Source organism: Ovis canadensis, chromosome 3 (assembly GCF_042477335.2).
Source record: "Ovis canadensis isolate MfBH-ARS-UI-01 breed Bighorn chromosome 3, ARS-UI_OviCan_v2, whole genome shotgun sequence".
NCBI classification, from domain to species: domain Eukaryota; kingdom Metazoa; phylum Chordata; class Mammalia; order Artiodactyla; family Bovidae; genus Ovis; species Ovis canadensis.
In genome coordinates, this window is record NC_091247.1 from 227,957,943 (window position 1) to 227,983,331 (window position 25,389).

Consider the following 25,389-nt stretch of genomic DNA (forward strand, 5'->3'; position numbering starts at 1 on the left):
GAGAGACTTTTCCATGGAAGAGAGGGCCGTGGATTGCAGCTCAGGTGTCAGGGAAGCCAGCTGGCTTTGCCTGGAAGGCCCAGATCCGGGATCTGCGGTCCGCGATGGCCCTGAGGAAAGGAGAAGTGGGGAGTGCGAGTTCTGAAAAAGCTGGAAACCATGAGACTCAAGGGCCAGGCTCCCTCCTGTCCTCCCAGAACCTTCTGGAACCTGGTCAGCGGTGGGGCAGCTGTCCAAGCTCCACTCTCCCCACTGCCCAGCACCCCCACACTCCAAGCTCTGTGTCCCTCCAGCCACCCAGCCCCAGGTCCCGCCCGAGACCCTCACTCGCCTCTGCTCCTGACCCCGAAGCGTCTCTTTCCCTCCGGTCTCGCTCCCAACCCCTCCCTTTCCTCCCTTCTCTTCGAGGCTCCTCCAGGGAGCTTAGCTGACAGCCCCCCAGGGTCGGTTCCCCACCCATCTTGCTCCCACCCCTCCTGCCTCCCCTGCAGCCTCAGGGATGGGGGCAGGGAGGAGGGATGAAGGGACCTGCTGCCCCTGTCCTGGTTTGAAGCTATTAAAGAACCTGATTTCAGCATCAGCTCTGGGCCCCACCAGGCCCAGCCAGGCCCCGGACCCCAAGGAGATGAGCAGTGATGGATGAGGGGACAGGGGAATGCGGGGAAGAGTGGCGTGCTGTCCTGTCCTGCTTGGAGGAGGGGGACTCCGGAGCCAGCAGTGAGGGTCTGAGCCAGAAGCCAGGGGAGGGACTTGGTCAGATGCCTCCAGCCCACCGCGGGCCCGGGGACCCGGTGAAGCAGCAGAACAGCCCCCGTTGTGGCCCAGCCCCCGCAGCTCAGGCAGGGGGCTTCCAGAGCTGCAGACCCCTGGAAAGGCCTCCTTGGGGGTCCTGCCTGGCCTTACCAGCGAGACCCTACGCTGGGCTAGTCTGGGTGGACTGGAGTCCTAGAGACCACCCTGGGGCCTGAGGGTAGGTGGGCCGGCCACCCACAGGGGACAAGCAAGGCCACCTGTGCCCAGCACCTGGAGGGCATCCCAACCGGCACTGGCCTCTGCCTGCAGGTGGAGTAAGAGGACTCCTGATCCAGGGCCCGCATCTGGGCCGCTTCCTGGCGAGGCTGGAGGGCTTGCTGTTCCTCGGCGTCCCAGGAGGCTGCAGGATCCCAGCTGAGCTCAGGGCAGCGTGCCACCCAGACCTCGAAAGGACAGGCCAGCCAGAGGGACCAGCCAGGCAGTTCTGCCTGGGCGCTGCTCATCCCTGGCACCCTAGGAGCAGTGCCTGCCCAGGGCAGGCTGTGGGTAGGCCCTGACTCCCCCCCTTGCCAATTCATTTGGCAGACCACCTGCCTCAACCCAGGCCTCTGCTGGGCACTCCTGGGGGTGCCAGGCCTCCCTGTGGCCCCCTGCGTCCTCAGACCTACAAGATTCCCAAGATTCCCGGATGCTCAGGCCAGGCAGCTGAGCCCCCAGTTCCTACAAGACCAAGGACCTGATGAGGAGGCAGGGGCATCACAGAGAAGGGAGGTGGGCACAAGCTCAGACTGGGAGCGGGAAGGGCAGGGGTAGCTGCAGGGGAGGTCCAAGGTGATGATCAGCTGAGCCTCCTGGCTCCCGGGGCCCCTGCCCCAGTGCCGTGCCTCCCAGGGGACGTGCTCTGCTCAAGGGCCCTCAGCCTGCCCGTCTGCCTGAGTGCCAGGAGCGCTAGTCCTCACTCACCTCTCGTGCCCTCCTGGGCCCTCGGGCTCCCTAGACCACAGCCCTGCTTGCCCCAGGCCCCTCTTCCCTTCACCAGGTCCGTGACTCCACCCTCCTGACCCCTTCCCACCTCCCGGCTCTAAGAGGTAGGAAGTTCACCCAAGTGTCTAACCCAGATCCCGCCTGCTGCATTTTAGCCCAGTCTTCACCATTCTGTGCTCAGTGAAGACAGCTGCCATCATCTCCTCCCTGGACCCACTGGATCCCTGGATCTCTTCCCACTCATCTCTGTGAGGCCTTGGACTAGGCCTCGGGGCCTCAGTTTCCCCTCTTGGGAGTTGGCATGGAGCTGGGTAGAGGGAAGACGCCATAAATTTGAGTTCAAATCCCAGTTCTGCCTCTCACAGGCCAAGGACCTGGGACAGAACCCTCTATTTTCTGTGCCTCGGTTCTCCCATCGATAAAACAGAATTAGCACCAACCTAACTAGGAAAGGGGTGTTGTGAAGTTGTGGGTAACCGTGGGCCAGAGCCAGGCACTGGCATGGTGGGGGGCCTGTTCACTTCCAAGGGCCCCCAGCCTGCTTGGGGGGGCCAGTCATAGCAATGAGACCTCTCTGCCCACGAGGACGGAGAGCCGGGATGGAAGGTGAGGGAAGGCCGGAGCCCTGGCAAGCTTGCTGGGGGAAGGTGGGCGTTATGGGGGAGAGGGTTGCAGGCCGAGGATGGGAGGAGACACAGCTGCAGCGAAGACTGGGTGCGAGGCGGGGGTGATGGGCAGCTCTGGGGAGGAGAGGCTTGCTGGCAGGGTGGGGGCTTTGCGTGCGGATGGGGCAGAGGGTGGCCTTAGGGGATGAGACAGGTCAGGAAGGACTTCCAAGGCCGCAGCAGGGAGACAGCCTCTGTCACCACGGACACAGCACCCCTGGGAGCGCTGGCCACCGGACAGCAGCTGAGTGGGCAGCCCTGTGGGGAAACAGGGTGGGAGGCCTTGTTGCCAAAGCTTGGCCTAAGCAAGGTGTGGGCAGGAGCGCCCCCCAGACAGAGAAAGCAGGAGCGCTGGCCTTGCCAGACAGCTGGCTCCCCTGCGTCCACTCTACAGAGGGGGACGTTGCGGCTCAGAGGTGTGGGGGAGCCAGTCCAAAGCCCTTTCCTCTCTCCCAGGCCGCCTCAGCCTGGTTGCACCCCTGGAATGGGCTGCCCTGCTTAGGGCAGGAGAGAAGCGAAGGCCTGGAGCCCCCAAGGGGCAGGGGCAGGCTTGAACCACTGCCATCTCCAGGGCCAGATGGGGCCTCCAGCAAGGCTGAATGCGTGAATGAATGAATGAGTGGCTGGTGGAGACATGCCCCCAGGACTGCAGGCGCCCTCCATCCCACCCCAGCGTCCCCAGACCCTGCCCTGGGAAGCCCTCATGACCCACCAGCCTTGGTGATCCTTGCTGTCTCGTGCACAACAGTAAGGCAAGCCCGCAGAAGCTGCATTCTGGGCAAGTTCAGAGGCAGGATGGGCCTGCACGCCCGGGGCCCACAGAGAGAGATGGGGGCACGGGAGTCACTCGGGGCTGTGGGGGTGCTGGGCTGCCTGGGGAATGCTTCTGAAACATCAGCCTCAGAGGTGGCGCCTGGGCTGGGGTGGGGGGGTCTGGGGCCCCCAGACCAGGCCAGGCCGTGTGGGCTCAACGCCTGGGGCAGGGCTCCTTGGAGGGTGTGTTGGGCGGCCCTGGGAGGCCGGGGCTGGGGTTGAACCGTGGCCAAGCAGTGAGTACAGTCTGGGCACTGGGGCCGGGGCATTCTCAGAGCTCTTTCCTCATTCCTGGCCCTGTGGGAGTAGCCGGACCCTGGCGTTCCTCGGCTGCCGCCACCGCGGACGCGCTCACCGTCTCGTGGGGAGCAGGGGCCTCCTGCCAATCTCCCCGGGGCCCCCGGGGCCTGGTTTGGGGCCCTCCAAAGCTCGTCGACCCCTGAGTCCTGGCCCCAGTCACCTCCCACTCTGGGATGGGGACGCTGATATATCTGATTCAGACGCTGATAAATACGGGGGCAGGGGCACCAGAGGCTGTGCCCAGGGCGGAGGCGCCGGGAGGGACAGAGCTGAGATTTCAGGTGCAGGGCTCACCCCATCTCCCTCCCTCTCCACGCCCTGAGGGGCACATCCTCCTCCGAAAGCCCACCTGGGAGCCCCTCCCTCTGGATCTGGGCCTGGGTGCCCAGGCGGATGGGGGCTATGTGATGCCAGGCTGCCTCGGGACAGCGGGCAGTGGCCAAACCGGCCCCGCCGCATGCCTCCGGCCCTCGGCAGGAATGCCATTCATCCTCCCTGCTCACAGGGCCTCTGGCAGAAGCAGTGAGGCCTGATGGCCAGCCAAGGGCCTGCGGAGGGACCCTCGGGCTGGGACCTCCTCCCAGGGACCTCGGGCTGGCTGGCCTCACCTGGAGAGGGCAAGGAGCGCCCCGGGGCAGGGGGTCATGGAGTCAAAACCCCCCAGATACAACTGGACAGACCCACGGGGACTCTGAGGACAGATCCCACTGGGGTCAGAGAGGGAAGGAGACACAGAGGGAGACAGATGGCCAGGGCCTCCCACCTTCAGCCCCTTCTCCCGAGAGCAGCTCCCTGACACCAGGCCATGACCCTCCTGCCCCTGTGGCCTGACCCAGGCTGTCTGGGGAGGCCTCAGAGTCTGTGTCCAGCCCCTCAGCTGTGGCCCTTGCTTGGTGGGGACAGGCCCAAAGTGCTTGGGGGCAGGCAGGATGAGAACCAAGCTCCCGCAGTGAGGTGTGAAGGACGGGGTGGGGGAAGGGCCATCAGCACAGCGCCAGCTCTGCCCACACAGCAGGGTCCAAAGGGCGGGGGGCCTTGTCTTCAGGGGCCTGCTCGTGCATTCCCTCTCCCACCCCCGAGTCAAGGGCTGCAGAGACTTCACACACTTGCTTCTCTGATTCCAGCTTTATTGGAGCCAAGCGCTCCCCTCCCGGGGAGGCCAGACACAGCCCATCAGAAACCCGCCAGCTCTCCTGAAGGGGTGGGGGGTGGGCAGCCACCACAGGGACACACAGTGCCTCGGCTACCAGCGTCCCTGCCTGGGCCACAAGACAGCCCCGCCCCTACCCGAGGGAAGGGTGACATCCTATTAGGGGAGGGCGGGGTCTCGGTGGGGGCCACCGAGTAGCCGAGGGACAGTGCACGTGACTTGGTGGCATCAGGGGCCCCAAGGGTCCAAGGGCCGGGTTCAAGCAGAAGGAGGAGCCTAGCTCGGGGACAGTGCGGCCATCCCCCCGCCCCCCAGTACCCAGTGTAGGTCACAATAATTTAAAAGACACTATAGACATTTCGACGCTATATAACAATATAAGTTAACCAGGTTTCTTGGCAGAGGATGCTAGGCCTGTGGACTCAGCGGGGTATCCCGGAACTCGGGGTAGGGGGTGGGAAGGGGGCTGGGGGGCATTCACAGTGGCCTGGGAGCTCCCAGGACAGCAGCTGTTGGTGGCATGTCCTGGCATCGTGGGGGCAGGTAGGGTAGACACCAGGGCCACGGCCCAGTGTCACTCACCCCAGGCTAGTGTCCAGCCCACTTGTCTGGTTAGCGGCCTGAAGACCACCTCCACAGGATTCTGAGAGAAGACGCCTTAAGCTCAGGACAGGGACGAGCGCACGGACGGCGGTGCGCACGGACGGCGGTGCACACCGTCCTTTCCAGCCCCAGACACCTCGTGCCTCGGTCTCCCCAAGCTGGGCAGGAGTACTGGCAGAGGGCATGTCCAGCGCTGAGTCTCTCCCCACCCGGCCCACAGCTAGAGTCAAGCAGGACCCCTTTCCATTCCTGTCTCCCGGGTTTCAGGGTAACTTAACCTCATGGCAGGGTCTGTGTGGGGTGGGGGCCACGGATGGCTGGAGGGCAGCCATCTGCTGGCGCAGCAGGTGGGACCCTGGTGGAGCAGTGCCCTGGATCCGAGCTTTCTCAGCACCAGGGTCGGGATGAAAGGACCTGGACTGGGCAAGGAGACCACCAGAGAAACCCTCAAAGGCACCTCGAGGTGGGGCGTGGACCCCATTGAAGCTGCCGGGGGAGGAAGGGCACAGCCAGAGTTTTCAAGGCATGGGGACTGCCTGTCACCCTGGGTGTCCGCAGAGCACGTCCTTCAAGGTCAGGAGCCCTGGGACGACCGTCAGGGAGCCTGAGCCCAGGTGAGAGCCTCCACTCACAGCCTTGTGGGGTCTCTCACTAGCGCTTGAGCTACTCTGGGCCTCAGGGTCCCCATCTGTCAAATAAGGCAAATACCCCTGAACTGGCCCCCTGTCCCACCAGCCTGCCCCGGCATGGTGCTGTCCTGGGGGTCCAGCTGATTCCAGGGTGGGAGGGGGTTCTGTAAACCAGGGGGCGTCAGGCTGGTGGGGGGCTGGAAGAGCAACAGCACTCAGGGCCGCAGCACTCCTGGAACCTGACGTGTGTGACAATCTGATTTGCTAGATATGATTTTCAAAAGAAAGGAGGAAGGGGCCAGAGGCCCCTGTCCGTGGCTCTCCTCACAGGCTCTGGGCCTTGCCCCCTGCCCAGCTCACGTGGAGACCACGTGCACTGGCCACCTCCCCCCAGACAGGGCCATGCACAGGGATGCTCCCGAGGGTACCCAGGGGCCAGAGGGGGGAGCAGAGGGCGGCAAGGGTACACACTAACAGAGTACAGAGTTAGGACCGGCTATGCCTTAGTGCTAAAATCCTCTCCGGATACTAAGGAAACATAAATAATTTTTGTCGACATCTGCCCAGACTGCCCCGGAGCCCAGTGACTGCTGAGGCCTGGGACGAAGTCTTTCTGCGTCCTGTACCACCAGGCTGGGAGAGAAGGACGCTCGGAGTCTTGTCGCTTTGCTTTCCGAGTATGCGTGTGTCCTTGAGGTTCACTGTCCCAGAGAAAAGAAATGCACTGGGCGCCGCTGGGGACACTCACGCCATCGGCCTTGCCCTCTGGACCAGCTGATGGGCACTGTTCTGCCACAAGAGGGGACTGGCGTGGCAGGAGAGAGCCACTGGTGGGCCAGGAAAAGGTGACCGCCCCGTGGGAGCTCTCTCGCGCCTGGAGCGCCCACCTCATGCACACACCTCTGCCCGCTCGGTCAGGCAGGCGGGAGCAGAGCCGCCAAGGGCGCGGGGCGGGGCCGCGGACAGAGTGGGCGGGGCCGCGGGCGGAGTGGGCGGGGCCGCGGGCGGGGCGGGCGGGGCCGCTCACTTGCAGGTGAAGACCTCGGTGCGCTCGCTGCACGTGTTGCACTTGACGAAGCAGCACCAGTGGAACTTGCAGTTGCATTGCCAGACCTTGGTGTACTGGTGGGTGTTGTAGCCGCGGCCGCAGCACATGGTGTCGCAGCCGTCTGCGCCGGGTGACGTGCGGTTGCACAGGCGGCCCTGCGTGCCCACGCTGCCCGTGGCCGCGTCCTCCTCGCAGTAGTTGGGGGACTTCTCGATGTACACCAGGTCCGTCTCCATGGGCTTCTGGTAGCTGCGCAGCTGCTTGATGCGCAGGAATGTGGGCTGGCGCAGGCGGCTTGCGCGCACCACCTCGACCTGCACGGCCACGTTGTACTTCTCCTTCAGCAGGTGGCCCACCTCGCGGAACTTGGGCAGCGTGGTCCAGCACGTCTTGGTGGTGCAGGAGCCTGACACGCCGTGGCACTTGCACTCCAGCTTCATGCGCTCCTCCAGGACCTGCGGGCCACAGGGCAGGCTCAGTGTGGGCTGGGGAGGAGTCGGGGCGGGGGCGGGGAAGGCAGGTGGTGGGGGGCCCGCCACCTCACCTCCATCTGACCTGGGTCTGGCTCTCCACTTCCCACCGTGTGACCACACATCAGTGTTTCCTCCTCTCTGGGCCTCAGTCTCCTCATCCATGAAATGGGGTTACTGACCACAAGGTCCCTAACTTCATGGGACCCTATGAGGGTCCCTGTGAGAATGTTCAGAACTCGGCAGAGCGAGGCGTGTGCTCATCAAATGTGTTCCACGAGGTTCTTACAACCCTTCAGGGAGCTGCAAGTCAATGCACTGATGAGGAAACTGAGGCTGGGTGGAGGGGCAGGCGCGGGACTCAGTGTGGCAGGTGAAGAGCTGGTGCATGCGCTCTCCAGGTGGGGTAGCAGGCCCAGCAAGAGCAGGTGCTCAGTGAATATGGACCCCCCTCTGGTCTCTCCTGTCTCCCCCCCCTTGTCGCTGGTGTAGGCTTTGGCATGCAGTCAGCACTTAATAAGTGGCTGTTCAATGGAAGCCTGGCACACACATGGAGCTCTGCACACCTTTGCTGAAGGACGGAGTGGGGGCAGGCGGGGGGTGAGCGCACGGATCAGTGAGGCCCAGGCGTGCCGTCTGCTGGGAAGCCGCCCTCCGACCAGTGTTGTTCTTTCTCCCCAGCTCCCTGAGGGCCCGTGATGGGTGCAGCCATGTGTTTTCCTTGGGCCTCCCTCCTTGGCCCCGGAAGGCTGATTCCCAGAGCCAGCCCTGACCCCGGGCACTCATTTACTCAGATCGAAAAGGCCCTGCCAGCCGGGCCTGATTAAAGATGGGGAATCATTAGCTGCCGCCCCACGGCTGCACAAGGGCCATTTGTCAGCTGTCTTAGTTCCCGCTGGCCTCATTGCGACAGCCCAGCCCTACCTGGTCTTGGCCACCCTCTGCCTCCTGGTCCAGAACCCCAGCCCTGACCCTCAGTGAATGAATGAATGAATGAACAAATGAAAGAGAGAGACAAACATCCCACGGTGTTGGTGACTGCCCAATCCCTTTCCTGCCTGCCCTGATCGCACGGGCCCTGGACCCAGGTGAGGAACCCCGGGACTCCCCGGAAACTGACACACAGAGCAGCAAGTGCAGGGCCTTGTGAGAGGGGGCGGGTGCCTGGTGTGGGGGCTTCCTGGGGGAGGTGGTGCCTGTACCAGGTGTCGACAGAGGAGCAGAAGCTCATTAGACAAAGAGGAGCAGCGCTCCAGGAGGGGTGCTTGGCGAGAAGGTCTGGAGAGCTGCCACCATCAACACGAAGGGAAGATTTGACCCAAAGGAGCACAACGTGCGGCTAGCGGCCTGAAGTTTAGGGGGCGAGGGTCTCCCCTCCTGTGCGGATGCTGTTCTGGGTGGAGACGGGAGGAGCTGGGGAGGAGGCAGCAGGGAGGAGACGGAAGGCTGATGCTCCACTACGGGCAGGCCAAGGTGGGGATGGACCCGTGTTCAGAGGAGGGAGAGGGGGCCCAGGGGAATATTCAGAACTGGAAGCGCAGCACTTGATGACTGCCGTGGGGCGTGTGGGTCAAAGGCACTGGCCAGAAGTCTGGTCTGGGGGTCTGTGTGAAGGTGCGACCACTTCAGAAAAAATGTATCTAGGCCTCTCCTCTGCCTCCCACCCCTCTCCTCACTCTTGCTCATCCCAGTCCGACCTCTCGTTCCCCTCCCTCCACCCCACCCCATGATCATCTTTGCTTGGACTGTTGCGTGCTAAGTCACTTCAGTCTTGTCTGACTCTTTGCGACCCCATGGACTGTAGCCTGCCGGGTTCCTCTGTCCATGAGATTCTCCAGGAAGAATCCTGGAGTGGGTTCCCATGCCCTCCTCCGGGGACCTTCCCTCTCCCCGAAAACCCCTCACTCTACTAATCTGCCCTTCAGAGCTTGGAAGCTTCCTTGGCCTGGTCACTCTGCCTGCCATGGATGCGCCAGGCCAGGGGCTGAGCGTATGCATAGCCCTTTCAGAGCCCCAGCCTGGGGGGCAGCTGGCCCCACGCCATGCTGCTGGCCCAGGAGGCACCTCCTCAGATGGGCGGAGATGGCCAGAGCCCTGGCAGAGCGCCCAGGCCAGCCTCTATGCAGGCCGGGTGGTGCATCGGTGCCGCTGAACAGCTGCCCTCGCTTCGCTCTGCCACCCGCCCTGAAGCCCTCCCCTCCACAGTCAGCTCCTCTGTGGACAGGCTGGTAACAGTGCGCAGATGAAGTCGACTGGACTGCTGTGCGCAGAGCAAAGGGCTGAAGCCTCACTTGGCTGGGTCCCCGGGGCTCACTCTCCCGGGAAGTGATCACAGGATTCAAGAATGTGCTGTTTCCGGCTCCAGCGCCCTCATGATAAGGGAGAGAGGGATGGTGGCGCCAGCCCCCACTGCCCTAGGAGACCACCTAGGAGGGTGGAGAGCGACCCACCCTGCCCAGAGGAGCTGCTGGCTGAGCCCTGGGCCTCACTCCTGCCCTAGGGAGCTCCAGAAAAGGGCAGACTGGGGTTCTTCCCAGAACAGGGGCTGGCCTACACTCTGGGGAGGGTGCTCAGTTAGGGGGAGTCCCCGGTTGGTGGACCAAAGCCCTGAGAAGCTCAGAGTTGAGCAGGTCTGCACGCTCAGCTTGTCTGCTCCTGGCCCACGAGGGATTCAGTGGGCCGTGTCCCAGTCTGGGGTGGGCTGAAGAGTGTCCTCCCAAATGTGTGTCCACTCAGCCCCTCAGAACGTGCCCTTCTTTGGAGATCGGAAGCTTGCAGATGTAAGTAAGGTAAGGCTAGCGATGAGATGGTCCTGGTTTGGGGGGCCCTGAGCCCAGGGACTTGTGTCCTTGTAAGAGACAGGAGAGGAGGGAACACAGACGCAGAGGAGGGGCCGTGTGAAGACAGAGACCCAGGCTGGATGATGCGGCCACAAGCCAAGGCCTGCCTGCAGCCCCCGGAGCTGCAAGAGGCCGGAAGGACCCTCCCCCGGAGCCTTGGGAGGGAGCTCGGGCCTACGGACACCTTGACTTTGGGCCTCTGGCTCTGTGCAAGAACAAATTCCTCTTTCTCGAAGCCACTTCGCTGTGGCAGCAACAGCCTCCTCTCCTCCTGACTTGCTGAACTCCGTCCAAGGCCCAGGGGCTGGAGGTTGGGGCTGGCTGCTCTATGAGTGGGCCAGGGTGCCCAGCACCCAAGTGACCCTTGAAGGTCTGGACTCAGCTCTCCAGGAAACCTCAGAAGCCATACCCACCAGTCTCAGCTGCCATGATGAGCCCCCACGGGGCCCTGTGTGGTCAGCACCACTGGCCTTTTCCAAGAGCTCAGACTACACACGGGCTGCACGGCCCCACGGGGTTGGGGCTGTTGGAGGGGCAGGGGGAGGGGCACAAGATACCTTCTACCTGCAGGGAGGAGATGGACGTGGGAAAGGGACAGGGCCAGCCAGGGCATCACGGACAGCCGGGGACAGTGTCAGCAGGAGAATCCTGGCTGCCGACCACGTTAGAGGCCTTTGCCGTGGCTGCCCTGGCCCCGACAGGCCCTCGCACGGCTCATCTGCACCCCCTTGCCTCCAACAGTCTGCTTCTCCTTACAGCATGGCTTCCAGGTTTCACGGTTCCACCCCAGTCAACCCCTGCCAACATACTGACTCTTCTCCATCCCAATTCCTCCCACTCCCCGAACAGCCCCAGGCCCATCACCAGCCTCCTGTTGTCAGCCCTCCTGTCTTCCTCAGGCCCAATCCTGCTAGTCTCCACTTCCCCTATGCCTTTTTACCACCTGGCAATTGCCACCCCCTCTCCCCCCAGCCATCAAGTCCCCAAATATAAAATGGAGGCAGCGAGACTGTTCTCCCAGGGGTGTGGGAAAGCCCCTGCTCAAGACCTAAGCCCCTGCAGAGGCTCAAAGGGGATTGGTTCAGTTTAGACTTCAGATGTGCCTCCTCCTCCAGGGAGCCCTCCTGGTGTCCTCCATATAAGTGAATCTCTCTTTCCTCTGCCCTTCCAGACACAGATCACCATTGCCTGCTCCCAGAGAATGGATCCTGGGGCTTCCCTTGTGGCTCAGATGGTAAAGAATCTGCCTGCAATGCCAGAGACCCAGGTTTGATCCCTGGGTCAGGAAGATCCCTTGGAGAAGGAAATGGCAGCCCACTCCAGAATTCTTGCCTGGAGAATTCCATGGACAGAGGAGCCTGGTGGGCTCCATGGGGTTGCAAAGAGTCGGACCTAACTAAGAGATTAACACACACACACAGACACACAGACACAGAGAAGCCACAGCCTACATGTTGTCTGTGAGCTCCATGGAGGTCCAGAAATGAACTCATTTCTTCACTCATTTGTTCATCTGACAATAACTGAGCAACCACCGGCTGCAAGGCAATCTCCACTTCTACAAGATGAAGTCAAAGCCTGGGCCTGGCGTTCAAGGCCCATTCTGGGCTGGCCCCTGCAGATGTCTCAAGCCCTGTCTCACCCACCCCTGGTGCTCCCACAAGCCTGAACCCTCTGCAGTTGCCCCCTCTTCTCCGGGTCCCTCCCCGCCCGCACCCCTCACACTCTGCTTCTGCTCTTCTCAGCTCTGGAATGTCCTTCAAGGTCTCCCTAGGACACTACTGCCTTCAGGAAGTTACTGCCACGCCTCCCTCAGGCCCCTGGGCTCCCTGCATGTGGACCCACTGGGTGCTGGGAGAGCTCCCACAGCCAAGGCATATCTAACCCCACCTGTGCCCTGTGCCCAGCATGATGCCTGGCACACAGACCGGGCAGGAGCACTGGTTGAGTGAATGAGCTCAGCTCTGGGCTTGGGGGCAGAGGGCATTTTCAAGTATTCTTTGCCTGGAAAGGCTAGTCTGTCCCTGGCCTGCACAGTCCCTCAGGCCCTGGTGCCCTGCGTGCAGCCCCCGGGGCTGGAGAGCCAGACCCAGAGGCGTTCCGCTCAGCTGGCTGCCCTATCTCGGGCCATCTTGCCGCCATGGCAGCTGCTCCTCCCAGCCCAGTATCTGGGGCCCTCATCTCCCCAAGGCGGGGCTGGACTCGCCCTGACTTCTTCCCCACTGTGTCCCGGCTTGAATGTCTTCCATTATCACGCACCTCTCTGCACCCCACCCCACGCATGAAGCTGGCTGCTCGAGAGCTTCCAACTCAGCTCCTGCCTTTCCTCAGGCTGCTCCTGCTTCCTGGCACCACCCCTTCCTCCAGCCTCTCAAAATGAATCAAAGGCTGCCTCCTCCAGGAAGCCTTTCTGGGTGTATTGGCATGACTCCTACAGGAGCCGGGCAGGGACACAGACTATGGCCTAGAGGCCTCCCCCCACACGACACTTGCCAGGCCCGGCTCCTACCCTATGTGCAAAAAGGGTCCCCGTCTCACACCACTGCCCACCAGCTGGGGGCTGCGGACACATCCCTTCTCTAGTCCCACCCTCAGTTTTCCAATCTCCGCAATAGGAATAGAAAGGCCCACCTCTTGGAGCTTCTGGGATGGGCAAGTGATGGCTTGTGCTCAGCACTCCCCACCCAGCACATTCAGGCCTCAGTTCACCAACTCCCTTCGCTAGAAGAGAAGCCCAAATCTCAGAGAGGTTCAGACCCTCCCTGGATAACTGGGTAACTCAGTTGTCACGCCTGAAGCAGGCCTGCCCCGCCCCGCCCCTTCCAGCTCCTGCCCCGCCCACCGCCGCCCCGGCCCGCTCACTGGTCGCATCACCCCGCCCCTCCCAGCTCCCGCCCCGCCCCCCGCAGCCCCGCCCCGCGCCCGCCCTACCTTCCTGCCCGCCTCGTTGTTGTGCAGGTTCATGAGGCGCCGGGCGTTTTTCTTGATCTCGCGGGCGTCCACGAAGCGCCGGGAGAAGTCGATGCCATAGCGCACATCGGCGGAGCAGCCGCCCCACTTCCAGCCCTCGGCCTGGTTGTAGTAGCCCTGCTTCTCGCGGTCGCAGCCGCAGTTGCTGAGGTTGCCCTGGCTGCAGGCGGCGGTGACAGCGTGGGCCACGCCGGCCGCGGTGATGGCGTAGGTGAAGGCGGCCTCACGGCTCCCTGCGGGGAGTGGACGGGTGCGGACCGTGAGCCCCGCAGGCCCCGGCCCCAGATCCTGCTGCCGACCAGCCGTGTGACCCTGGGCTCAGCCCTGGCCCTCTCTGAGCTTCCGATTCAGCCACGTCGGGCTGATGGAACCCACCTGGCGGGGCTGTCATAAGGACAGTACACCCTGGGCACTCGGTGCGTGCCCTGGCCCTGCCGCCAGCACGGAAGGCGCTTCTCTTTCTGTCCCATGAGCCTGGGCGGGGGCCCAGTTTCCTCCTGGGAGACAGCGCAGTCGGGGATCCTTGGAGGGGCTGTTTGGGGTCTGCACCTCTGCCAGCCTCCCAGCGCTGCTCTTCAGGAGCGGACCACCTGTGCTGATCACTTTAGGGGCGCCCACCCCACTGGGCAGGGGCCAGGCAGAATCCCCCCAGCTCAGGGTCCACTGACCCGGAACCCCTTTGCTGCCATCTCTCTCTCTAACCACCCACTGTCGCCCCATCACCAGGCCCTGGCCGCCTGAGTCTTCCTTCTCCATCACCCCTGCCTGCTTCAGGGGCCACTGAACTGCCAGGCTGGGGCGCGCGTCTCCCCTGCCACCCCCACTCCCCCGCCGTCCTCCAGGCGGATGTAAAGTGCAGTTCCGCACACACGGGTACTACATACCTATTCCCTCGCTCTCCTCTGCCAGAGCTGGAAAGGGAAAGCCTGAAGCCCGTGCAGGCTTGGATCCCCAGCCCTCTCCCTATCTTCCACCCCAAACAACTCAAATTCCGGTGCTGGTCACATGCTCCTGGAGGTTTCCTGGTCTTTTGGGTGGAATTTCCTTCCCTTTCATGCCCAAATTTCTACAACCTTCCAATGTCTCCTCCTCCAAGCAGCCTTCCCAGACCACCAGCCAGAAGACAGCCCGGGCTGCCTGACCACCCTCAGTGGCAGATCTGACCCTCTCATTGCTCTTGACACTGTTCACCTGGTGAGCCCTACCACGGGGACTTCCTGGCTCCATGTGGGTCAAAGGCCCCTTAGTTGGGCAGTCCCAACTTGAATTCTTTATTTCCCATGCCCCGTCCCCTGCCTGTGCATCCAGCCATCCCAGCCCCAGTTTCTCAGGGACCCCTCCCCTTGCCCACAAGCAGAGAGGCTCCCTGAGGGGAGTGTGTGACTGGGACTGTGTGGTCCCCAGCACCTGCCACTACGGGTCTGGAGCTCAGCGGTGTTGACTGGACCAAAGCCCAGCTCTGGTGAGCGGGAATGGCAGTGCCCTCAGCCACAGCAGGGCGTGGGCCAGTCGGACTCGGGGGGGCCTGGAAACCCAGGAGCCCTCCTTGCACAAGCCCAGCACTTGTGCTCCAAGAGTGCCATCATGCCCCGTGTGCTTGCCTACTGTCCCTGTTGTTGGGGGCTGGCATGGTGCCCCCAGCTTGAGAGAGGGTTGAGAGTCAAGTTAGGTCCATTCCACAAGCATCCACTGAGCACCAACTGCCTGCCCGGATGCTGGCCGTGTGTTCTGGGGCCCACCTCCTCACCCACCAACCGGCTGAGGGGGGCTTATTCAGACGGGGTCCCCACTCCCTTAGGAGGCTCACCCTTGGTGGGGGTACTCATCCTCAGCGAGTACCTACACTCTGGGGGCTCACCCTGGGGGCTCACTTATCTTGGGTCCCTGCTCCTGGGGTTTCTCCCATTCAGGATAAGGACCAAGGTCTCAGGGGCCCAGGGCAGAGGAGGCTTTGGTTGGCCTCTGCCTCTCGGAGAGGGCCATGGCTTCCTGGAAACTTCCATCCTCTGAGAAGAGCTGAGGGAAGGGTGGTGTCTGACATCCCTTCCTCCCCAGAAAGACCAGGGGCTGCAGAGGGCACGGCCTTCCCAGGGCCTTGCTGCTCATCCGCCCCTCCTCCCAGGCAGGCCCGTCCTGCCTACACTTTCCCCTCCTGCCTGGGACCACTCTGATGGCACTGCTCGGTCAGAAGTCAGCCTCAGCCCAGTGAGGGGATCTTGGAGAAGCACGGAGGAGCCCTGGTCCCGCACCATCCAGGCCACTAGCCAGGAGCACCAGACAGACAGGGGCAGGGAGAGCACGGTGTGAAGTGGGCGCCTGAACTCCTATTGGTGTTGGTGTCGCCCGAGCCCAGCAGAGCCTGCTGACTCTCACGCATGGGCATGCATGGGCAGGGGAGGTGGCAGTGAGCTTGAGGGGTTCCAGGAGAGGAGGCGACCACAGAGCTCTGCAAGGAAGGGTGCAAGGAACCACGGAACCTCCAAAGATTCCTCAGTCTGCCTCTCGGTGCGGGGTTGGAGGTGGGGTGTAGTAGTCAGGGAAGGCTTCCTGCAAGAGGTGACATCTTAAAGTAAGTCTTAACAAGAGGTATGTGTTAACTCATCATGGTGTGTGTGTGAATGTGTGTGTGTGTGGTGTCTGTGAATGTGTGTGTGGTGTGTGTGAATGTGTGTGTGGTGTCCAAGTATGTGAGCGTGGGTACATGTAGTTGTGTGGTGGGTGTGTGTGGCGGGTGCACGCTCCTGGTGCACGTGCCGCAGGTGCAGAGGTGTGCAACAGTTCGGTGTTCCCGGGCCAGGAGCAGGAGATCGAGAGCTGTGAAAAAAGAGGTGGCCCATGTGCCAGGGAGCCAGAGATGTCCCGTGAAGCAGGTCGCACTTTCTGCTGGTGTGGGGGTGAGCGAGAAGCTGCGGGGTTTAGATCTTAGAGCCCACGCTGGCTTTCAGGGGGAGGGGGCTCCTGGAAGAGATCAGCGGAGCTGTGCTTCCCTCCTCCTCACCGGCTCTCACAGCACCAGCAGCCCCTGACCCTTCGTACGTGTTCTCATCAACCTGTCCCGACGATCATGTGACAGGTTTTATCCTTATTCCCATGTCACAGGTGAGAACACCGAGGTACACAGAAGCTGTGAAGTGAAGTGAAGTGAGTCACTCAGTCGTGTCTGACTCTTTGCGACCCCATGGACTGTAGTCCGTGGACTTCTTCAGGCCAGAATACTGGAGTGGGTAGCCCTTGCCTTCTCCAGGGGATCTTCCCAACCCAGGGATGGAACCCAGGTCTCCCTCATTGCAGGCGGATTCTTTACCAGCTGAACCGCAAGGGAAGCCCAAGAAGACTGGAGTGGGTAGCCTGTCCCTTCTCCAGGGGATCTTCCCGACCCGGGAATTGAACCCTGGTCGCCTGCACTGCAGGCGGATTCTTTACCAGCTGAGCTCTCAGGAAGCTGTGAAACGAGGTGTTAATGGATGAAGCAGGACTTGAATCCAAGCCCAGCTTTGCAGAGGGAGGGCCTGGGGCATAGGTCATGGAGGTCATCCTATCCCCTCCGTGGCCCTTTGCCCTCAGCCATCTTGGGCAGGAGGAGACAGGGAAGAGGACGCACAGCCCCTTGGAGGGGGCGCGACTCTGCCCCTGCCTCTGCCTCTGTGGGCAGTGGGGTCGGGGGTGGGGGAGTGCTAACCAACAGGTGAACACTGGTTGGGAGCCCTGGGGAGGCGGAGCTAGCCTCGGAGTGGGTGTGCCACACGCTGGGCACCGGGCAGGGGGTGAGGAATCTCCTCTGGTTGTGTAATCCACCAGGAGGCCAGGCCCACAGAGTTAAAAGTCCCACAGCCAAGCCCTGCCTGAGCGAGCAGGATGTGGGCGTGCCCTCGGAGGCCCCGGACCCCCCAGCACCCTCCATCCTCTTCCCCAAACGCCCCTCCTCCCCAGCAGCAGCCAGAAGGAGGACTCCCACATCCCCCACCCTAAAGCACCAAGCAGGCCAGCAGGTGCCCAGGCCAGGGCCGGCTGCGTGTTTGGAGGGCATTTCACAGAACCCCCCCTCCCATCTTTTCTGCTCCCGCCTGGTTTCTGCCCGTGCTCAGCTCAGACCCAGTTACTCATCAGTTACTCACCCGGTTGCCTAATTCCTTTTTTATTTGGTTTTAATGAGCCAAGCCCTCTCATCTCACCATGGAGACAAGCGGGAGGTGAGCATGAGGGAGGCATGGTTTGGGGGGCCGAGGAGTCACGTGGGGTTTGGGATGGAGGGGATCGCTCACCCCCACCCCCGCGCTCTGCAGGTGCATCTTGATTAATGCAACGGCTTTGTTGCCCCATTTCACAGAACTGGACGCTGACGCAGGGGGCTGATTCACAGTGTGCCTGGCCTGGAAGGACGACATGGGCCCCTCCCCCACCAGATCACACCGGGGCGGCTGCCTGTCCTCCAGGGTGTCAAGGGGAAGGGCCTGGATTAGAGAGAAGCCCCTCAAACCCGTGAGCCTTGTCCCAGCAAACATCCGGGACTCCCAGGCCCCTGAGATGCCCTCCAGCCCTGCCCACCTGTCCCACCCACCACTCCTTGAAGCCCTGCTTGTCCAAGCCCAACAGCTGGTCGCCTGTGGGCAGGTGCAGCTGCACCCCCATGCACACCGCTCTGCTGGGATAAACAGCAGCCCGATTCCTTGCCGCCTGCGTGGAGAACACTGGCTCCCTCTTCATGGAGCCCTGCCTGCCTGCCCATGTGCCTGCAGCTCACCCAGGCTCTGAACGCAGATAGGAGGACCCCTGCTTCCAGAAACCCCACTTTGGGGTGAAATTCCCTCCCCTGGCTCTTGCCAGGTGCCCGCAGGCTGCAGGGGTGGTGGGCGGGACCCATGTCTGACTCCTTTGTGTGCCCCCACCCCGCAGCGTTACTCCCTGAGCCCGCACGTGAGCAGGGCAGGGGCTGGACGCGCGACAGGCTTCATCCCCTTCTGTCTCCATGACCACCCATGGAATAACGCCTCTGGATGAGACCCATCTCACAGATGGGAACACTGAGCCTCAGTGCCGGGAAGTGATTTGCTCAGGCAGCAGCAGTGACGGACACGTGAGCACAGCGGCTGCTCCAGATGCAGCTGGTGATGAGGGTGGGGAGCTGGGTGGAGGCAGCAGGGACAGTCTGTGTGGGGCCAGCTGCTGTCCTGGGGGGCACTCTTTGCTCTCGGGAGCCCAGGGCCCCCGCTTGGGATCCGGAGCCTACACCAGACGGATCTGCACTCGCAGACCCCAGAGCCAGCAGCAGGTCCGGCTGTCTGTCTGGCACTCGGGAAGCCACGCAGGGCCCCCAGCCCAAGGTTTCAGGGAAGCAGAGAGGGAGGTTCGGGCAGACGCGGGGAGGAGCAGGCAGGAAAGCCCTGGACTTGCAGTCTCACACCTGCTGCACGGCCCCAGGCGTCACAAACGCTCTCTGAGCCTGTGCCCCCTTTTGCCCCACGGTCCCAGGAGAGCTCAAAGAGCAAACAATATAAATAGGCACTGCCCTCACGGTCACCAAATGAGGGGGCCAGGGCGGGCCACGGACGACTAGGTACTGCTCGGGGCTCCCAGGACGGAATGGGCGCCTCTCTGTGCTATCTGCAGCCTCCTCCCAGGCAGCCTGCCCAGCTGCCCCCTCCATACATATTCTAGATGAATCCAGAACAGCTGGCCCTCGGAGACCACTGACCCATAGGCAAACTGAGGCACTGGCCACTCAGGGGCCATCCAGCTCTGCTCTCTTTCCTACCGGTTACTCAGACTTAACCCCGCCCCCCAAGCAAAGACCCACCCCCCCAGCCCCAGCCCCGCCACCGCATGCCAGCCAGACCTGAGGTCCAGGGAAAAAAGGTCTTCCCGGATCATCAGGGCCTCCCTCGCTCTTCCATCCCCTCACCCTGACCTCAAGGAGGACGCTGGGGACCAGGCAGTGATTTGCGAGCAGTTACTGGAGGAGACAGGCTTCCTGGTAGTTCAGGGTGCAGAATCTGCCCGCAATGCAGGAGACACAGGTTTGATCCCTGAGTCGGGAAGACCCCCTGGAGGAGGAGATGGCCACCCACTCCAGTGTTCACGCCCAGAGAATCCCATGGACAGAGGGGCCTGGCGGGGCGCAGTCCATGGGGTCGCAGAGTCAGCTGTGGCTGAGCGACTGCACACACTGGGGGGACAAGTGTGGCGCCAGGGTAGGGGGGCCTGGCAGAACAGGGCTCCTCTCGCGCCCCCAGAGCGGAGCTCCCTTGCTGGCCCGCCCCAGGCCGCAGGCACACACACCTACCTCATGGTCCTCTTAAGCCACATCCCGCTTCCTAGCATCCCGAGGGGCCTGGCACGCTATGTTCAGAAAGCCACGACCAGCGCTAACTGAGCTCATGATGACCTGATTAGCTGCGGGCCTGGGGAGGCACGGTGAGAAAGGCGCTTGTCCCCTCCGAGAAGGGGAGCTGGGAGGGCCTGGAGGCCATCCGGTGCCACTCCACAAGGAGTCTGAGGCCCAGACAGAGACAGCATGCTGCCCGAAGTCACACAGTGGCTCAGGAAGTGGTGAACCCAGACCTGACATTCCGAAATGACTGAGGTGAGGTCAAAGTCGAAGGTCCCAGGGAGGGGCCTCAGAGTCAGAGCCCTCGAGTTCAAGTCTAGACCCTAAAACTGACCAGTTGGGTGGCCTTGGACCAATCAAGGGGCCTTTGAATATCTCAGTGTTCCCGCTTTGCAAAATAAGGATAATAAGGGTAATTGCTCTGATGTGGCTGAGTCCCCGTGTCAGAGGACCCATGTGTGGTCCCAGGGGCAGGCCTGGCCCAGCACACAGAGGGTCGCTGACCTGCACTTCACGTCCACACGTGTGTCCCACACCGCACATGGACTCTCCGTGGTGTACACAGGTTCGGGCATCCTGTGTACCGCTGCCTGTGTTCTCACACGTGTCCTGGGTGTATGCCTGGACTCACACGTGCACAAATGCAGTTCCCATGAGCGTGAGCAAACGTGTGCCCGTGCTTGTGGCCAACAGCTCGGTTCTGTCAAACCCCACCTCTCTGCCAACCTGTACTTCCCCTGCTTTGAAAAAACACAGTATTTTCTACAATTCAGTAACAAAAAGGCAAGCCACCCAATTAAAAACAGGCAAAGGATCTGAATGGACAGTTCTCCAAAGAAGGAATAAAAATGCCATTAAGCCCACAAAAAGATGCTCGACTTCATTAGCCGTCAAGGGAGTGCAGATCAGAGCCACGATCCAAGCATGCCACACCCCCTTTGCTGTTGTGGTTCAGGGGCCAAGTCATGTCCGACTCGTTGTGACCCTGTGGACTGCAGCACGCCAGGCTTCTCTGTCCCTCACCATCTCCTGGAGTTTGCCCAAGTTCATGTTCTTTGTGACCCCGTGGACTGCAGCACGCCAGGCTTCCCTGTCCCTCACCATCTCCTGCAGTTTGCCCAAGTTCATGTTCATTGAATCAGCGATGCCATCCAACCCTCTCGCCCTCTGTCGCACCCACTAGAATGACTGAAATAAAAAGACACTAACAAGTGTTGATGAGGATGTGGAGAAACCAGACCTTCACGCACCTCTGGTGGGAATGGAAAATGGTGCATTCGTTATGCAAACGGTTTGGCAGTTGCTCAAAATGTTAAATACAGAGTGACTCTGTAACCCAGCAACCCCTCCCCCAGATATGTACCCAAGAGAAACGAACATGTGTCCACGCAACAGCTTGTATGTGAACACTCACGGCACATGATTCTCGACAGCCAGAAGGTGGAAACAGCCCAGATACCCATCAGCGGATGAAGAAAGCCCGGTCCCTCAACACAATGAAACTCGGCAGACACACAGAGGGACAAAGTACGCACAAAGGCTACTGCGTGGATGAGCCCTGGAAACGTGGGGCTCACAGCTGCCAGATCATGCCACTGATGTGAGATGCCCAGAGCAGGCAAGTCCACAGGGACAGAAAGCAGCAAGTGTTGCCAAGGGCGAGGGGGACTGAAGGGTGACTGCTGTGGGGTACAGCATTGCTCTTAGGATTGACTATGGTGATGGTCCCACAGCCTATGACCACTAAAACCACTCAGTTGTAAACTTTAAATGCATGTGTTGCACTGATATGAGCTATATCTGAATAAAGCTGTTATACAAACACAGCAGGGAACTCCCCGGTGGTCTGGTGGCTGAGACGCTACACTTCCAGTGCAGGGGGCCCAGGTTCGATCCCTAGTCAGGGAGATAGATCCCACATGCCGCAACCAAAAGTGATCCCTCACACTGCAAGGGATATCAAAGACCCTGCGTGCTGAACCGACACAGCCAAATAAAATGAATATTTTAAAAAATACAGCAAAAAACTGCCCCCAACCAAAAACAAACAAAAAGCACTACAGCAGTTTTCCAGTGGATTGCACCCAACTCGTCCTAGTTGATTTAAACCTTCATGGGGTCCCCCATCACAGTGAGGGTGCTTAGCTCTGAGGAGGCAGGGGACCGGCCCGAGGTCACATGGAAGGCAGGCTGACCTCAGAGCTGGGATCTGACCCCGGACCCTAGAGTCCATGCTCGGACCACTCTCCACCCACCAGAACGGAGAAGCTGCACGGTCTGTCTCCCGCCTCTCTGACCAGACCTGGGACCCAGGCACCCTACTCCATCTCACCCCTCCTTCCCTCACGTCCCTGCACTTACCATCCATATGTCTCCCCAGCACCAAGCACAGTGCGCCCTCCTCACTGACCCCACGGACTGGAGCCCCTACCCATCCCCAAGCCCAAGGCCGCCAGACAGCAGGGCAAGACTGGCGCATCACAGCCCTAGTGACTGATGGACTGGGAGAGGGTTCACAGGGCGTGCAGGCAGACAGCCTCAGTCAGAGCCACTGAGGGTCGGCCAGACGGGGTGGTTGCAGGGAGGCACTTGGGTGGAGGGTGGCCGGTGCAGGCCCCTCTCAGGAAGGAGGCTGAAGGGACTTCCCTAGTGGTCCAGGAACCAAGGCTCTGCACTCCCAATGCAGGGGGGCCCAGGTTCGATCTCTGGTCAGGGAACTAGGTCCCACATGCCACAACTAAAAAGACCCTACCTGCCACGATGAAGAGGAAGATCCCATGTGCTGCAACTAAGACCCACACAGCCAAAATAATAAACAGACAAGGACACCAAGGGTAAGCTCTGAACCACAAGAGAAGCCAGTTGTGCAAAGGCTCAAGGAACAGTGTTCAGGCAGCGGGAACAGCAATGCTAAGGCCCTGAGGATAGAATGAGCTGGGGGTGTGTGGTTTGATGCAGGAGAGACAGCCACACCGTGTCGACTCTGGGAGCCCACAGGGAGGAGTTTACATTTTATTCTACGAAGATGAAGAGCCCCTGGAAGGTGCTGCTGTGACGGACATTGGAAAGGACCCTCTGCTTATGGCAGGTGTGTGGTGGAAGCGGGGAGATCCATGGGGAGGCTGTGGAAGGGTCTGGGTAAGAAACACTGACGGGCTGCCAGGTGGAGGAGGTGAGCAGCCAGGCTTGGGATACAGTCTGAGGGTGGAGCCGATGGGACCGGCTGGGGGACTGGGTGAGGAGGTTTGGGGAAGGACATGTCCAAAAGGAGTGGGCAGCTGGTAGGGCCATCACCACGAGAGGCGCGGAGAGGTCCCAGCTGGGAAAATCAAGGCACTGCCTTGGCCACAAGTAGGGGGCAGCCGAGCACTCACGCCCTGCCCAGGAGACCCGCAGCCCCATCCAGATGGGCCTGGGGCTCTTGGGTGGCCCTGGCCCGGTCCTTCACTCCCCCAAGTCTGTTTGCCCACGTAACACAGAGGTGGGGCCCAATGCAGTGGGTTCCAAGCCTCCTTAACAGGAGCCTTTGCCAGACTTGAACTCGAGGTCCAGGTGAGGCTGCCAGGGCTGAAGTAAGGTAGGCACGTGGGCCAGGGTGGGCTCCTGGGCCCTCCAGGCCCAGCCAGTGGGCCACTGCCAGCTAGTGGGCTCCTCCAGTCCTCCGAGACCCCCACCCAATCTGGGTCTCAGACTCCCACGAGCTTGGAGGTGGAGAGAACACCTCCCCTACCCGCAGCGTGTAGGTGGAGAGACAGAGGCCAGGAGACACCCCTGGCTGCACCAGCAGCTCCTGGGTTCCCTCAGCAGGGTAGGTGCAGTGCCCGTGTGGCCCTCGGAGCTGCCACACCCCAGCCTGGCCCCTGGCCCCCAGCCTTGGCCCAGTCACGGGACCTGGGCAGGTGCCCCCTGCCTGCGCTGAGTCCCAGTACACGTGGGGTGAGGCAGGAGGCGGGGGCAGGCGAGCCCAAAGGGACCTCGAGGCTGCCGGGCCCCGGAGCCCCATTTGTGCACCCGAAGACTCAGGAGCCCAGAGCCCCCGGCCCACCAGGGCCCCTGCCAGCCTGACCTAGGGTTCTGGGAAAGGGGGCCCCGCCTGGACCCCCTGGGTGATGGCAGAGAGGCGCTCTTGCTCCCTGTTGCCTCTTTCTGAATCCCCCCCACGACCTCTCGGGGTCCAGGCAGTGGAGTGAGGGTTCCGGAAGTGCTCAGCACGCGTGGCCGTCTCAGAGCCGCCTGGACCCTGGGCCTGGGTGGGTGAGCGGGTGGGCGGGGGCCCGCCTGTGACACGTGTGTGTCGCCCTCTCCGGGTCCCTCTTGCTGGGAGGCTCTGCCGGTCCCTGCCCTCATCCCCCCCACCCCCCCCCCCCCGTCTGCGCCTCCATCCCTCTGTCCCTCGCTGCGCCCCCCTCCGGCCCCACCCGGCCCCCACCCCGCTGGTTCCTGGCTGAGTCAGTGTCTCCGCGCTAAGCTCTTCCCCGCCGTCGTCATAAACACAGGGCTGGAAACAGCCCTGCCAGGTCCGAACACGCCGGCACACCCGTGCCCGAGGCCTTTGTTCTGACCTAGCGGGGCCCTCGCACCCGCAGCGGCCGTCCCGCGGAGCCAGGCTTGGGCTGGCCTTCCAGGGGCTCCCGTCCTGCCCGGGGCTCTGGGAGGGGCTGGCCGGGCATCTCCCGGGACCCCAGCTTCTGGCGGGCGGCCCCTCTCCTGAGGGGGGTCAGCCCTGGGCAGCCTACCCTGGAGACGCTCCCCCCTGTCACAGGCCTTGCAGCAAAATCAGCGGATGCCTGTGAGAGGGAACTCGGTGTGACCAGAGCCCCCTCCCCACGTCCCGCAGTTGCCCCTTGCCCCCTCCCCCAACCGGGCACCTGGACCCTCGCTGGGCACAGGGCTGACCCGTGGGTTCAGATGACTGCTTCTTACCCATGTGTGACCTCGGGCAGCTCAGGCTTCCAGGGACTCCGTCTGTGCCATGTGGACAGTGAAACCAGGAGTGAGTGGTGTTTGCGTGAGGGCCTGGCCGCAGCAGCCTTGGAGCGATGGTGCCCCTGATGCGGTGGCGGGAGGGGCCCACGGGGAGACAGGCTGAGATCTGGGTCAGGTTTGCCCTGGCAGCTCGAGGATGGAGGCCTGCCCACACTGTGACCTGTGTCCAGTGTGGTGGACAGGAGCCCGGAGGCCTGGACCCCTTGTCCATGGAGACTTGGGCAGGACCGCAGGGTGGACACCAAGGGAACTTCCTGCCCCTATTCTGGGGAAACTTCGTCCCAAGTCCTAGGGGAATCAGGACCCCGGCCTTGGCCCTGGTGGGCAGACGGGGGCCCAGAGAATGTGAGACTGTGCCCAGGGTCACCCGGTAGGACCCGGGCAGCTGGCCCAATCTGGTCTGTATTTCCAGCAGTGCCCTCTCTCCACCCACAGCCTGTCCTGTCTGTCCGGGCTCTGCCAGTCGAGGCTGGAAAATCCCCACCCTGGATGAGCGCCAGGCAGGCCTTGAGGGGTCACGTGGATGGACTGGCCGCCTGCCAGCCCAAGCCCCCAGCTGGTCACCATTGGACGGTCCAGAGCCTGCTCACCTCAGGAGCCGCTGCTTCTGGAGCTAGGGGCCTTCCGATGTAGGGCGCAGAGCCAGGACCCCCGGAGTGACCACAGGCCTCATCCATCCTGAACCAGGAGTGAACCAGTGGGAGCGCTGCCCTCAGGGAAGTCTTCCTGACTCTGACATTGGAGGCCCCAGGTGTCCCTAGTCTCCTGGCAGCCTGGACCCCTTGAAAAGCTCTGTTCTGCTGCCTCGGGCTGGGCCCCCAGGATGGGAGTAGGGGTAGGGAGTGACCAGACA

The 25,389-nt window shown here is 62.1% G+C and overlaps 1 protein-coding gene across 1 annotated transcript in view; it reads right to left on the reverse strand.

The window, feature by feature from the left end:
* Positions 1 to 4,621: 4,621 nt before the first annotated feature.
* WNT7B (Wnt family member 7B) overlaps positions 4,622 to 25,389 on the reverse strand; it is a 54,276-nt gene continuing 33,508 nt past the window's right edge. Inside the window, exons 3-4 of the mRNA XM_069581778.1 lie at positions 13,187 to 13,458; positions 4,622 to 7,400 (exon numbers count right to left, since the gene is read on the reverse strand). Coding sequence (XP_069437879.1) covers positions 6,921 to 7,400; positions 13,187 to 13,458 — 752 coding nt within the window. The 3' untranslated portion in view covers positions 4,622 to 6,920. The remainder of the gene's footprint in view (positions 7,401 to 13,186; positions 13,459 to 25,389) is intronic.